Source organism: Chiloscyllium plagiosum, chromosome 19 (assembly GCF_004010195.1).
Source record: "Chiloscyllium plagiosum isolate BGI_BamShark_2017 chromosome 19, ASM401019v2, whole genome shotgun sequence".
NCBI lineage: Eukaryota > Metazoa > Chordata > Chondrichthyes > Orectolobiformes > Hemiscylliidae > Chiloscyllium > Chiloscyllium plagiosum.
In genome coordinates this window covers 43,319,762-43,335,877 of record NC_057728.1, presented here as the reverse complement: position 1 = coordinate 43,335,877, position 16,116 = coordinate 43,319,762, and the positions used below count along the sequence as shown (strand labels likewise).

The 16,116-nt window shown below is 40.5% G+C and overlaps 1 protein-coding gene across 10 annotated transcripts in view; it reads left to right on the top strand.

Moving 5' to 3' along the window:
- The window catches only part of ppfia2 (PTPRF interacting protein alpha 2), a 540,387-nt gene that overhangs the window by 414,166 nt on the left and 110,105 nt on the right, over nucleotides 1-16,116 (top strand). For all 10 annotated transcript variants that reach the window (XR_006314523.1, XR_006314525.1, XR_006314524.1 and 7 more), the window contains 2 exons: nucleotides 7,460-7,541; nucleotides 14,792-14,992. Coding sequence is in view for 7 of the 10 variants with exons in the window: in XM_043709678.1 (XP_043565613.1) it covers nucleotides 7,460-7,541; nucleotides 14,792-14,992 (283 nt within the window). In the remaining 3 variants the exon portion in view is untranslated. The remainder of the gene's footprint in view (nucleotides 1-7,459; nucleotides 7,542-14,791; nucleotides 14,993-16,116) is intronic.

The following is a 16,116-nucleotide window of genomic DNA, read 5'->3' as shown; positions in this document are numbered from 1 at the left end:
TTCAAGGATCTACGAGAGTTAAGTACCCTCCATGTGTATATAAAGGTTAATTTGGTGACAGGACACTAGTTTCTGTGGGGTTATTTCAATGGCGATAGGAGTAAAGCATATCCTGAAGAGACTTGCTTGCAACAGACATCTTTGAGATGTGGTAAGCATTTCTGACATCATACCGTTGTTTGGAAAGCTTGACTTGTTCGACCCTGCTGTCTAAGACTGGGCTCAGTATTTGGAAAGAATGTGTTATTTTTTCTGGGCAAATGACATTGGGGCAGATGAAATGTAACAAGTAATTTTCCTGATAGCTTGCAGACACAAAGCTTTTTTGGTTATTAACTTTCCCTCAGGAACCAGATACTAAAGCCTATCAAGAGGTAATGGATTTAGTTAATACATGTATAAAATAGTGAGGAAAGTCAATCAGATTAATATTTCCTAAGATTATTGACAACTATATCTTGTAAATTACGAGTTGTCTCGTAAGCAATGTTACGACCCCAAGCTGCCTCTAATCCTGAGATGCTATCAGTTTTACTCGGCAATTCCAGAACCAGGGGAATCCATTTTGGGATTTTTGACTAAGTTAAAATAACTGGAGAGGTATGTGACTTTGGTTTAATTCTTAATGAGATGCTGTGGGATCAGTAGATAGTGGGATTAATGATATAACCATAAAAAAGCACCAACTAACTGAAGCCCTACTGGACTTCATACAGGCATGACAAATTCTAGTTGGACTAAACAGGATAAACAGAGAAAGATGTTCCTGATGACCAGGAAATCCAGAACTAGGGGTCACAGTCTTAAGATGGGTGTATCTAAACCCCAAGGACTATGGCAGTTCAAGGAGACACCTCACCATGATTGTATGCACTATAGACCAAACCACGACAGCTAATGAGATTGTAGAGTGCTGCCGTCAATCATGATTTTCATACTTGGTCTAATGGCCTGCTTGACTAACAATGTTAGGGGATGAACCGTAGTAAGTCTTAACAAGAAGACACTTAACTTAACAAAAAGATGTAGTTTATTACATGATCGCAAGAGGCACGAGTGATATTGATTTTAGTTTTACTAACCTATGAGTAACTCACTTCCTGTCTCCTCAATAACTGACCAACATCCACAAGCCATATGTCAAGAGTGTGATGGCATATTCTCCATTTGCCTGAATGGATGTAGCACCAACAACACTGAAGAAGGTTGACATCAAGAACAAACCAACGTACTTGATTGGCACTTTATCCACTACTTTCAGCGTTCGCTGTCTTCACCACAGATATACAGTGACAGCAGTGAGTAGCATCTACAAGATGAACTGCAGTAATTTATCATGCCTCCTTTTACCATCCTTTGCAAACCCACAAGATTTACCACCTAGAAAGACAAGAGGATCAGTTGCATGGGACTCATCATCTTTCTAGGTTCCCCTCCAAACCACACACCAAAACTAAATTGGAACTATATTGCCATTCCTTTGTTGTCAATGAGTCAAAATCATGGAACTTCCTTCCTAACTCCATCATGGGTGCCCCTACACTTTTAAGTACTGCAAAATCTCCATAAATATTTTAAACTTATATAAAGGTAACTATTTGGTCATGAAAGGGAGATAGCTGAACTGGCACATTAATCTAAAGGATAGATTATTGGAGAAGCAGCGGCAGAATTTAACGGGCTATTTCAGATTACTCAAAATAAGGATATTGCTACTATACAGAAAGGGAAAACCACCATTTGTGGTTGATTAGGGAAAGCATCAAACTTATGGGAAAAGCATATACATGCACTACAACAAATATCAGGTCAAATGATTGTCCAGAATGTAAAAAAACAGAAAAAAATGACTGCAACATGAATCAGGAGAAAGAAATTACAATACAAGGAAACTATCTAGCAATATAAAAACAGATAGTGAGAGCTTCTGCAGGAATTTAAAAACAAAAAGAGTAATTAAAATGAGTTTTGGTCCCTGAGAGTTCACAATTATGGAGTTAATAGTAGGTAATAAGAACATGGTAGATGAAATGAACAAATATTTTGCTCCTTTCTTCACTATTAAAGCATTAAAAAATTCAGTAACAACTATGAATTAGGAAGTGAAAGGGAGAGAGGACCCTCATGAAATTATATGAGTAAAATGGTGTTTAGAAAGGTGAGTGAGCTATTAGCTGACAAGCCTACTGGTCCATATGAATTTCATCTTAGGCTTTTAAAAGTGTGACTAATGACCCAATGGATGCATTGGTGTTCATTTTTCAAAGTTCAGACTGGAAAACTGTAAACATATTCCTTCCATTCAAAAAGGGACAGAGACAGAAACAGGACACCAGAGGCCACTTAGTTGTGGCCTATGCATTTGTTGTAAGGAAGGCATATGAATTGATCATTAAGGTGATTATAGCTCAGCACTTCAAAAACATTCAAGATAATTCTGACGAATTAGAATGGGATTATCAAAGTAACATCATATTTAACCAAGTTATTGGAGTTCTTTGAAGGAGTAACATGCAGTGTGAATAAAGCACAGTCTGAAGTACAGAAGTACTGTACACTGTACTTGAATTTCTACAAGGCATTTGATAAGTTGCCCCATCAGATATTATTGCATAAAAACTCCAGGTACAAGAGGTAACATATTAGCACAGATAGAAGGTCAGCTGGCTGCAGGAAAATAATCGGCATAAATGGATCCTTAGGCGAAAGTAAGGACTGCAGATGCTGATGAAGTACTTTTGCCCGAAACGTCGATTTTCCTGCTCCTTGGATGCTACCTGACCTGCTGTGCCTTTCCAGCACCACATTCTCGACATAATGAATCCTTGTTTGATTGGTAGGATATGATGAATGGAGTCCTGCAGTCTGTGCTGGGTCCTCCGTGTTTTACAACTTACAAATTACTTAGAAAGGCACAGCTAAATTTGCAGATCGTATAATTCCTATAGCGCAGAAAGCGACCATTCAGCTGATCGAGTGTGCACTGACCCTCCAAAAAGCATCTCATCTAGACCCAGCCCCCCACCTAATCCCCGTAACTCCACCTTTTATCATGCTAACCCACACAGCTTGAACATCGTTGGACTGTGGGAGGAAACCAGGGCACCCAGCGGAGCCCCACACAGACTCAGGGAGAATGTGCAAACTCCACGCAGACAATCATCTAAGGTTAGAATCAAACCCAGGTGCCCAGCACAGAGACGGCAGTGCTAACCAGTGAGCCATAGTACTGTTGTGTCATCAAAGAGTGTCACCAAAGAGGTAGGAACGTACCCTGTGAAGAAGACATAAGGAGTGTGCAGATGGACATAGATAGGTTGAGAGAATGAACAAAAATCTGAACCTGGCAGTTGAGATATAATGCGGGAAAATGTGAATGTTACTTAAATGGAGAAAACCTGCAGAATTCTGAGGTGCAGAGGGATTTGACACTCTAGTTCATGACTCAAGATGTTAGAATGCAGGTAATATACACAGTCAAGAAAATTATGGGATGGTATCCTTTATTAAGAGAGGATTTGGAAATAAAATTAAAATTGTATGCTTCAGTTATACAAGGTATTGCTGAGACAACTTTTCAAATTCTGCAGTTCTGGTCTTATTTAAGGAACGATGTAAATGTATTGGAGGTAGTTTAGAGAATTAAATTGATACCTGGAACATATGGGTTGTCTGGTAAGGACAGTTTAAAAAGGCTTGTTTCCACAGGAGTTTAGAAGAGTGAGGGTGTTTCAGGTACATATATTTGGCAGCGGCTGAATCCCGAGACACTACATGTGTAGTATCTCCCACCCGCCCCCCCCTCCTCTAGCCAAAAAAAAAGACTCTTGTGTGTTGCAAAGGTAAGGCGTTTCAATTGATATTTCTTGTGTTTCATGAGTTTGAGTAAAAGTTTGCTATTAGTTGGTTATTTGAATAAGACCATAAAGAAGTACTAACAATTGTTTAACTCATAAATTTGTATAAATTAATTTATAGGTAGAGATGGCTGGACAGGTGATGTGCTGTGGGCTGTATGATGTGGGAGCTGGCTGATCCCATTGCGAACAGCATCTGCAGCAAGTATTGGTTGCTGGAAGAACTCCGGATCAGAGCTGATGATCTGGAATCTGAACTTCAAACGCAGCGTCACATCCGGGAGGGGGAGAGTTACCTGGACGCCTTGTTTCAGGAGGCAGTCACACCCGGCAGATTAAGTAATTCAAATTTAGTCAGTGATCAGGAACAACAGGGTGTGACTGTAAGTGAGGCAGGTAGGGGGATTCTGAGTTCAGGAGAAAGTGAGGACTGCAGATGCTGGAGATCAGAGCTGAAACGTCAATTCTCCTGCTCCTTGGATGCTGCCTGACCTGCTGCGCTTTTCCAGCAACACATTTTCAGCTCGGATTCTGAGTTCAGCAGTGAGGAGCCTCAGCCCTTGACCTTATCCAACAGGTGTGAGATTCTTGCTGCCTGTGTGGATGAGGAAAAGGGCTGTGGGGAGGAAGAGCCAGCTGACCACGGCACCGTGGTGCAGAAGGCCAATCAAGAGGGGGAGAGCAAAAAACAAGTAGTTGTTATAGGCGATTCTATAATTAGGGGGACAGATAGTACTTGATAAGCTAAAAGGTCTAAAAACTGATAAATATCCTGGCCCGAATGGGCTACATCCTAGAGTTCTAAGGGAGGTGGCTGAAGAAATAGTGGAGGCATTGGTTGTAATCTTTCAAAAATCACTGGAGTCAGGGAAAGTCCCAGATGATTGGAAAATCACTGTTGTAACCCCCTTGTTCAAGAAAGGATCAAGCTAAAAGATGGAAAATTATAGGCCGATTAACCTAACCTCAGTTGCAGGTAAAATTCTAGAATCCATTGTGAAGGATGAGATTTCTAAATTCTTGGAAGTGCAGGGTCGCATTAGAACAAAACAGCATAGATTTAGTAAGGGGAGGTTGTACCTGACAAACCTGTTAGAATTCTTTGAAGAGGTAACAAGTAGCTTAAACCCGGGTGGATGTTATCTACCTAGACTTCTAAAAGGCCTTTGATTAAGTGCTTCACGGGAGGCTGCTGAGTAAGGTGAGGGCCCATGGTGTTTGAGGTGAGCTACTGGCATGGATTGAGGATTGGCTGTCTGAGAAGGCAGAGAGTTGGGATGAAAGCAAAGTTTACAACCTTTATCTTTCTCTGAATCATTTTTCAAAATAAGGCCTCCCAAATTGGGAAGTCAATGCAATGCAAATGGGAGGGAATGATTTGTTTGCATGTGTGTCTGCACAATGCAAACACACCCATTGGAGGGAATTGAAACAGAAACTTGCAAATACAATTACAGAAACATATGTTGTAACCACAGGCAACTATTTCTGTAGTTCTGTGTGCACATTCCAGGAAGCTCTAAATGCTTACATTTTACATAACTTCCAGATTCCAGGAATGTTTGCAACCATCTCCACACACCTGCACCATTTTTTTGCATTTGCTCATGTGTTATGAATAAAATTATGTTACTTCAGAAGGTATGGATAATGACCTCAGTGCAAAATTAGCAGTCCAATGACAAACGTAGCTACAATGTTTTCCTTTTAACTTCTAGGGTTTTCATTTAACAGAATTTTTAAAATGTGCAAAATTTATAAAAGACAGAGAGTAAAACAATTACCAGACCTGGAAAGGAAATCAATTTTAAAGAAACATTACTGGTTGAATCTGTTGAACTGACTTTGCAAAACTTTTGACTGAATTGCCTAATTGAAAGCTGAGGTACTGATCTTCAAATTTACATAGAGTTTTATTGGAAGTTAATAATTCTGGTCTTGCAATTACATTCAACTGAGGTATTCCTTGGGTTACTTGATAGCAACTTAATCTCTGGCCAGACTGTTAATTTCTTTTCCACATAATGACTTTAATTTATTAAAAGCATGCAGTATGTCAGGAGACTTTGTTTAGTTGAAACTTTAGAACAAGTCATTAGAAAGGGATCTGGCAAAAAGCTTTCTGTTGCCCAATAGCATCAAGAATCATTTACTGATAATTTGCTGTTTGTAGACCTTTACGGAGTACAAATAGGCTCATGTTTTTGCCAACAATAATGTAGTGATTACTCCTAAAGAACAATAAATGGCAGCTTTGAAATGCCCTGAAGACATGAAAGCTGCTACTTAAAAACAATGATAATGAAACTATTCCTCCAAGGTGATGCAAAATGGATGATCATGAATTAGAAGTCTATGCAATTCTGTTTTGCTTGTCATGGTAAATTAAATCAAATGGGGTGAAAAAAATACTGCTGTTCAGTTATTTCTCCTTTTGTGCCGTATATTACATTTCACTTTTAATTTTTATAGAGTCATACGGCAAGTAAACAGATCCTTTGACCTAACTTGTCAATGTCAACCAGGTTTCCTAAATTGAACTCGTCCCACTTGACTGCATTTGGCCTGTATCCCTCTAAAATTTTCATATCCATGTACCCATCCAAATGCCTTTTAAATGTCATAATTGTACTCACCCCTACCATTTCCTCTGGCAGCCCGATCCACAAATACACCAGCCTTTATGTGAAAAAGTTGCCCCTCAGGACCCTTTTAAATCTTTCACCTCTCATCTTAAATTTATGTCCTCAAGTTTTAGACTCCCTGACCTTGGGGAAAATAACTTGGCTATTGACCTTATCTAGGCCCTCATTAATTTATAAACCTCTGTAAGTGTCCTGTGCTCCAGGGAAAAAAAATCCCAGCCCTTTCAGCCTCTCCTTATAACTCAAACCCTCCAGTCTCGGTAACATCCTTGTAAATCTTTTTGGCACACTTTCCAGTTTAATACCTTCGATAGTAGGGTGACCAGAATTGTATGCAGTCCTCCAAATGGGGCCATACCAATGTCTTGTATAGCCATAACATGAAGTCCCAACTTCAGCATTCAGTGCTCTGCTCAATGAAGTCAAGCATGCCAAATGCCTTCTTCACCATCCTGTATACCTGTAATGCCACTTTCAAGGAACTATGTGCCTGCACTCTAGGTCTGTCAGTTCAACAACACTCCCCAGGGACCTACCATTAACTGTGTAAGTCCTACCCTGGTTTGTCGTACCAAAATGCAACACCTTGCATTTATCTAAATTAAACTCCATCTGCCATTCTTTGGCCCTCTGGCCCAGTTGGTCCAGATTCCATTGTATTCTTAGATAACCTTCTTCACTGTGCATTATACCATCAATTTTGATGCCATCCACAAACTTACTAACCACGCCATCTATATTGTCAACCAATTTGTTTATATAAATGATGAACAACAATGGATCCAGGATGGATCCTTGCAGCACACAGCTGGTTACAAGCCTCCAGTCAGAACAACAATTCTCTCCCACCATCTTTCTTTGTTTGAACTGAGAATCGTGTCAAAGTCAAGCTGCGAATAACGGCTATATATAATTCAAGACCAATTTCAAGCTGTGGCTTTTTGGCTTTCTTTACAGGCATGATTTGTTAGAGGAAGCTCGGAGAAAAGGTTTGCCATTTGCACAATGGGATGGACCGACAGTTGTCGCATGGCTTGAGGTAAAACTGAATAAAAACAGTGCACTAACAAATTATTTCACTAATCTGTATGAGCAATATGTGCTATTTATAAACAACAGTGCATTTTTTTAAAAAAACGCCTACTGGAATGGCATTTTATTGTTTGTTTTATTGACATTATAAGGGTAACTGTGAATCTGAGTCTCCAGAAATTTGCATCTCAGATTGTTTGAATGAACTTGTTCAGCCAACAACATCCCTGCCCTACCCAATTCAAAAAGTAATTAATTAAATTAAAACCATGGTGTTGCTAATATCCAAATTCTCAATATATCCTCCCAGCTGGTAAGACTTCACAGCAGAGGTATAAAGCTATAAAATTGCTATAACAGATTATTTCTCTGGGAGGATAGCTGCAAAAATTAATTTTATTTAAAATGGACCTTTATTTTACTTTTGTTGTTATATACTCTGGTAACACAAAACAATGTTATTCCATTACAGAATAATTAGTTTTTGATAATGCATTTATAATATTAATTATACCATTCATAAGATTCCCAAATGCTTCAAAGCTTTTGTTTAATGCTCTTAAGATGTTGATGAAGTTGATTTACTTCTTTTCTAACCTCCATGACACCACTCCCAATTCCAAGTGTAAGACACTTGGAGTGCTGTTCTAGCTTCTGAGATTCCACTTCTGAGGTTACTGATTAGGTCCTATCTGCTCAATCTTGCCTCTTGCCTGAACTTCGGTTGTAGGTAAAGTGTTAGAAAAGGTCATAAGAGTTAGGATTTATAATCAGCTAGAAAGGAATAAGTTGATTAGGGATAGTCAACACGGTTTTGTGAAGGGTTGGTCATACCTCACAAACCTATTGAGTTCTTTAATATGGTGACCAAACAGATGGATGAGCGTAAAGTGGTTGATGTGGCACAAATGGATTTCAGTAAGGCATTTGGTTAGGTTCACATGGTAGGCTATTGCACAACATATGGTGGCATGGGATTGAGGGTGATTTGGCGGTTTGGATCAGGAATTGGCTGAAAGAAGACAGGGAGTGTTGATTGATGGGAGATGTTCATCCTGGAGTTCAGTTATTATTGGCCTACCGCAAGGATCTGCTTTGGGGTGACTGATTTGTCATTTTTATAAATGACCTAGATGAGGGCGTGGGAGGATGGGTTAGTAAATTTGCGGATGGCACTAAGGTGGGTGGAGTTGTGGATAGTGCGAAAGGACGTTGCAGGTTACAGAGAGAAATAGATAAGCTGCAGAGCTAGGCCGAGAAGTGGCAAATGGAGTTTAATGTGCTAAAGTATGAGGTGATTCACTTTGGAAGGAGCAAGAGGAATACAGAATACTGGACTAATGGTAGTATAGATGAGCAGAGAGATCTTGGTGTCTATGTGCACAGATCCCTGAAAGTTGCCGCCCAGGTTGATAGTGTTGTTAAGAAGGCATACAGTGTCTTGCTTTTATTGGTAGAGGGATTGAGTTTTGGAGCCATGAGGTCACGTTACAGCAGTACAAAACTCTGTTGCAGTCATACTTGGAGTATTGTGTACAGTTCTGGTCACCACATTATAGAAAGGCTGTGGAAGCTTTGGAAACGGTACAGAGGAGATTTACTATTTTGATGCCTGGTATGGAGGGAAGGTCTTATGAGGAAAGGCTGAGGGACTTGAGGCTGTTTTCAGAGAGAAGAAGGTTGAGGGGTGACTTAATTGAGACATATAAGATAATCAGAGGGTTAGATAGGTTGGACAGTGAGAGGTTTTTTCCTTTGATGGTGATGGCCAGCACAAGGGGACATAGCTTTAAATTGAGGGGTGATAGATATAGGACAGATGCCAGCGGTAATTTCTTTACTCAGAGAGTTGTAGGGGTGTGGAATGCCCTGCCTGCAATTGTAGTAGACTTGCCAACTTTATGGGCATTTAAATAGTCATTGGATAAACATATGGATGAAAATGGAATAGTTTAAGTTGGATGGGCTTCAGATTGGTTTCACAGGTCGGCGCAACATCGAGGGCCAAAGGGCCTGTAATGCACTGTAATGTTCTATGACCTTTATTCGTAATGTGGTGACCCTTGGATTAAACCACCACCAGTTGTCTCTCTCAAATGAGAGCATTGAAGACTGGGCTCAGAAGACTGTGGAAAGAATGCATTATATTTTGACATTGTGATGCAAGCTTTTCTGTCTTCTTTTTCTGCCTAGCTTTCGCTGAGGCACCAGATATGAAAACCTTTCAAAAATTTACTGACACAATTAAAGAATATTACAAACCCAAGTCTCCTCTAATTCTGAAGTGCTATCACTTTTACTTGGCAATTTGAGAAACAAGGAAATCTGTATCGGAATTTTTGACTAGATTAAGATGACTGAGAAGCCTGCGAATTTGGTTTAACCCTTTGGGCGATGCTTAGAGACAGCCTAGGATGTGGGATAAATTATAAAACTGTGCAAAAGCACCTGCTCGCTAAAGCTCTACTGAACTTCAAACAGGTTTTTCCACTGGCTTTAACAATGGAAAATGCAGCAAGTGCAATACCTGAGTTGCAAAGTATTCCAATGGAAGTGAACACTTTTGCCAGTCTACCTGAGCCTGGGGGACAACATTTGAGTGCAGGCAATTATATAGCCTTACTGAGGATGTATTGTGATCAGATGGACACTAGGTCAACCCATGGAGAATCCCCAAAACAAAGCCAAGCCTCAGCCAAATGGTTAAAATTTTCTTCAGAATCCTGGCCAGCAAGCTATTGTAGTGGTTGCTGGTGTTTGGACTTGAGACAGAGAAGTGTCCTACTGCACCTAAATTGAGTAAGATAATTTATAGGCCAACACCCAAGAGGATGTCCAGGAGAGTTCATATCTTGGAAAATCCATCAATGGCTGATTTGGAACATTTAAATTGCTTAGCAATATCCAAATCAGAGCTAATCAGGATAAATGGCTGGATAAATAGTTGTCTGGTTCTGGTGGAGCTCAATACTGGTGTGGCCACATCAGTGATTGCAGAACCAGTTTTTAATAAAATTTACTCTGGGCTCATATTGATTTTGAAGCCCGATGGATCAGTTTATCTTAGTGAGGATTTTAATAAACAATAAACTGTTTTTTTGCAACTGGATAAATATCCAATCCCTCAGGATTTATGTGCAAAGCTGGCCAGGTGAGCGGGAGTGCTGTTCCTTGACGAAGGTTCTTGAGACGTGCTTGGTTGCAACTGCATTTCGACCAGGATTCCCAAAAAAGTGCTACAATTAATACCCATAAGGGTTTGTGCCAATGTATAACACTGCCTTTGGGGGTATCACTGGCCTGTTCAATTTTTCAGCAGAAGATGGAAAACATTTTACAAGGTTTATGTCAGGTTTCCATTTACCTCGATGGCATCCTGATAACAGGGAAAACTAATAAGAACACTTAGAGAACTTGGACATAGTCCTAGGGCATTTTTCCAAGGCAGGCATATGCTTTTGAAGGGAAAACTTTGTTCCAGATTTCCTAAATGACCTACTTGGGCTACAAGTTTGACAAGACTGGGTTCCACCTGTTGCAAGATAAAGTGCCCTGGCTCTCACAAGAGTCCAGGAGCATAGGTCATTTCTGGGCCTGGTAATTATTATGGAAAGTTAATAATAACCTGACATCCATCCTAGCTCCTTTACATTAACTTCTAAAAAAGGGTCAGCCTTGGAAATGGTCTCATTGACAAGCCCTAGCTGTCAATGAAGAGAAAAACAGCTATCATCCTCAAATGTGTTAGCATGCTGTGATCCCAAGGAGGACCTGGTGTTGACATGCGTTGCCTCCCCATAGGGAATCGGGGTGGTATTAGCTTATTTGTTGTCCACTGGGGAGGAACATCCAAAAGCTTATGAATCCAGGACTTTGGCTAAGGCAGAGCATAAATACTTCCAGATATAAAAAGAAAAATTGGCAGTCATATTTGGAGTCAAGAAGTTTCACCAATACCTTTATGGATGGAAATTTGTGATAATCACAGACCTCAAACCCCTCCTTAGTCTGCTTAGAGAGGACAAGACATTGTCACCCATTGCTTCGGCCTGTATTCAGCAGTGGGCTCTAATACAAAGTGCTTATAATTATAACTTAGAACACCATCCAGGAGGCCAAGCAGTGAATGTGAATGCATTGTGCAGCCTTCCATTAGCGTAAGCATCACTGGTTTTAGCCCAAATTGAAGCGTCTGTAATGATATTAAATTTTCTGGACACACTCCCATTCACAGTTAACAATATCTGACTTTGGACACAGAAAATTCCAGTCATTTCCGAACTGAAACAACTGGTATTAATGGGGGAAACCAAAAGGCCATCACAACTAGATTTGAAAGCTTTTTGGACCAAGAGAGATTGGCTCACAGTAGAGAATGAAATATTTTTCTGGGGAGCAAGAGTGACTGTCCCGAGCAAAGGTCCCCATCAAATACTGGCTGAGCTCCACCAGAGCCATCCAGGGGTCTCCAAAATGAAGATTCTGATAAGAAGTTATATCTGGTGGCCAGACTTAGATGTGGACATATCTATGTCAGTGGGCAGTGCCCAGAGTATCAACAAAGACAAAGGTTACCACCGGCAGCTCCCCCACAGCTGTGGGAATGGCCAGGTAAATCTTAGACTTGGTTGCATGTTGACAATGTAGATGTTTTCATCGGTTCAATGTTCTTAGTCATTGTAGAGGTCCACTCAAAGTGGTTGGATCCAGTGCGTAGACTCCATTTATCAGCCATTGGAACGATGATAGAAAAGCTGTATACATCTTTTGCAACACACGGAGTCCTGGAAGTGTTAGTCACAGATAATGTGTCATCATTTATCAGGAGGGAATTTTGTTATCTTTTAAAATCAAATGGCGTCCAACATATAAGGACTGTTCCATACCACCCATCATCCAATGGCCTTGCAGAAAAAGAGGTCAAAGCTTTGAAGGTTGGATTGAAGAAACAGCCTGCAGCCTCACTAGATACCAAGCTGTCATGATTTTTGTTTAATTATAGCACCACACCACATGGAACTACAGGGATAACATCTGTAGTGTTGCGAATGGGTAGAAGACTCCACACCAGGTTAAGTTTCATCTTCGCAGACCTGGTGGGTTGCAGGTGAAATGACATTAGAAACTCCAATGCCACACCTGAGACTCTGCTAAGTGAAGAGACAATTTGATAGAGAGGATGAAGTATGGTGTAAGAACCATGTAAATGACCCTGTACGGGTAAGAGGCATAGTTGAAATGAGGTCAGGACCAGTGACATATAAAGTTCAGTTAAGTGCAACGGTCCTGAATAATTATATGGACCATATGAAAGCCAAAAATTTGCAAACGGTGTGGGAGCAAAATGTGCCCTGCCTCTGGGAACCTTTGGAAATACTATTGGAACCCTCTCCATCAAAAATTGTTGTGTTTCTAATTCAGAGGACAAAAACAAAAACATAAATTGCTTGGAAAACTCAGCAGATCTGGCAGTATCTGTGGGGAGAAAATACAGTTAACATTTTAGGTTCAGTGACCCTTTGTCAGAACTGATGGTAGCAAGGGAAAGGTTGCTATTTACATAGATGTTGGTTTGGGAAGTGTGGGGAAAGTAGGTAAAGATAGAACCCAAAGAGACAGAAAAACAGTTGGTCAAAGAGGTGGTTAAAGATCAGTCTGGGGGATTAACTGTTAATTGGGATTATTAGTACAACCCATGACAATGGGTTGTGTGTGCAAGCAGCCCATCTGATGACAAGGTCTGGTGTGTGGGAGTTGGGGTAAGGACATGGTTTCAAACCCTAAAATTATTGAACTCGATACTGAGTCCTGAAGGCTGCAATGTTCCCAACAGAAAATAAGTGCTATTCTACCAGCTTGCACTGAATTTCGCTGAAGTACTGCAGCAAGCCCAAGGCAGAGATGTTGGCTGAAGTGGCTGGCAACTGGAAGCTCAGGGTCTCTTTTACAGACAGATTGCAGGTGTTTTAAAAAACAGTCATCCGGTCTGTGCTTCATTTTCACAATGTGTGCAATGAATATAGTAGACTAGATTGAGTAAAGTGCAGGTAAAGTGCAGCTTCATCTGGAAGGATGATTGGAGCCTTGGAGGAGGGTGAATGGGCAGGTATTACACCTTCTGCAATTGCAAGAGAAGATGCCATGGGGCTGTGGGGATGTGTTGGAAGTGATGGAGGAGTGTACTAAGGAATGGTCCTTGCAGAATGCTGAAAAAGTAGGGGAGGGGAATATGTGTCTGGTGATGGCATCCCATTGGAGGTGGTGGAAATGGTAGCTAATGATCCTTTGGATGTTGATGCTGGTGGGATCATTGGTGAGCACAAAGGGGGACCCTATTGATGTTGTTGGATGGAAGAGTGCTGGTGAGGGCCAAAGTGCAGGAGAGGTGTGAGGTCTGAAATGTGGGAGATGGGTCAGACATAGTTGAGGGCCCTGTCAACCACAGTGGTAGAAATTCCTCAATTGAGAAAAAAAGATGAACATTTCGGAGACCTCCTTAAAGAAACCAGTTTCATTGGAACAGGTGCAGCTAAGATGGAGAAACTGAGAGAATGGAATAATAGATTCTTGGAAGCATGGTGTGAGGATATATAGACAGGGTAACTGAGGAGTTAGTAAGTTTGTCATGGGTATTGGTGGCCAGTCTATGCCCAGAAATGGAAAAAGACATGTCGAGGAAGCGAAGGGAAGAGTCAGAGATGGGCCAGGTGAAGGTGAGAGCAGGGGGGTGAAAATTGGAAGCAAAATAAATAAAACTTTCCAATTCATGATAAGAGAGGGAAGCAGTATCAATGAAGATATTGCTATACTGCAAAAGAGTTGTGGGTGAGGGCCAGGGCCTCCAGAAGAGCTGCTAAGGACAAAAGAACTACCAATCCTACAAGCCTGAACGTTTGACAGCAGAGACATTGGTATTGTAGTCAAGAACTGCTGCTTGCTGTTGAAACAAGAAACTTGACAATTGGAACAATGAATTAGCAAAAGAATTGAGAGGTAGATTAAAATAAAAGTACATTGAAAGAAATAAGAAACAGGAAGAAAATATGGAAAGCAAATGTAATAAATGTATGGGGTTTCATTTGTTGTAAAAACATGCCATGTACAAATCAATTTATTAAGTGAGTTGAATGAATTGTTACTGCTGATTATAAATATCTACCTATACATTAATTTTTTATTATATATTCTGCATTGGCCATTTAAACATTCTTTTGTAATCTGGATAATGAGTGAATTATGTTTTTTTTTGCTCTACAGCTGTGGCTTGGAATGCCTGCATGGTATGTTGCCGCTTGCCGTGCAAATGTGAAGAGTGGTGCCATCATGTCTGCACTGTCTGACACTGAGATCCAAAGAGAAATTGGAATCAGTAATCCTCTTCATCGCTTAAAACTCAGACTGGCAATCCAAGAGATGGTGTCACTAACAAGCCCATCAGCCCCTCCAACATCGAGAACAGTGAGTGTCATTTATCATATTTTAATAAGCTTGATATTCTGATAATATTGGTATCCTTGTTTTCACACTTTTGAATGATGATAATACATATAGAATCATCATTAGCAGGGAAAGAATTACAAATTGGAATCAGATGTCAAATTTAACAGTATAAATGATACATGAGGGATTGTGAGTAACTGAAACCAGAGATCAGAATACATTGCTGAGATTCCTCCACACTACCTGCTAACTGTATATGGCTAACTATGATTTTTTAAAATGCAATTGATTTTTAAATATGAATATTTTACAGTGCTATAACATTGTTCGCTAGATTTTATGTGCTCTTGGCAGGCTTGTTTTTGATGGTCAGGTGTGATGATCATCTTCACACCAACTCCTAAACTTAGCTGGCGATTGATCATCCCATTCATCATATGTAAGTAAATAATTAAGTGTCAATTGTTAAAAACTCAATTGACCTCTCTTTTACCATGCCAGTGCCATTACTACAGTTAACATAAGCAGGTGGATGGGAGTAAGCAATATAATTTTTACAAAAAGTTTTTAAAAAGACAGGAAGTAAATGGGATTGCTATTTTCAAATGTGTCTTTCATGGATACAGAACTGGCTCAAAGGTAGAAGACAGAGGGTGGTGGTGGAGAGTTGTTTTTCAGACTGGAGGCCTGTGACCAGTGGAGTGCCACAAGGATCGGTGCTGGGCCTTCTACTTATTGTCATTTGCATAAATGATTTGGATGCGAGCATAAGAGGTACAGTTAGTAAGTTTGCAGATGACATTGGAGGTGTAGTGGACAGCGAAGAGGGTTACCTCAGATTACAACAGGATCTGGACCATTTGGGCCAATGGGCTGAGAAGTGGCGGATGGAGTTTAATTCAGGTAAATGCGAGGTGCTGCATTTTGAGAAAGCAAATCTTAGCAGGACTTATACACTTCATGGTAAGGTCCTAGGGAGTGTTGCTGAACAAAGAGACCTTGGAGTGCAGGTTCATAGCTCCTTGAAAGTGGAGACGCAGGTAGATAGGATAGTGAAGGCAGCACTTGGTATGCTTTCCTTATTGGTCAGAGTACTGAGTACAGGAGTTGGGAGGTCATGTTGCGGCTGTACAGGACATTGG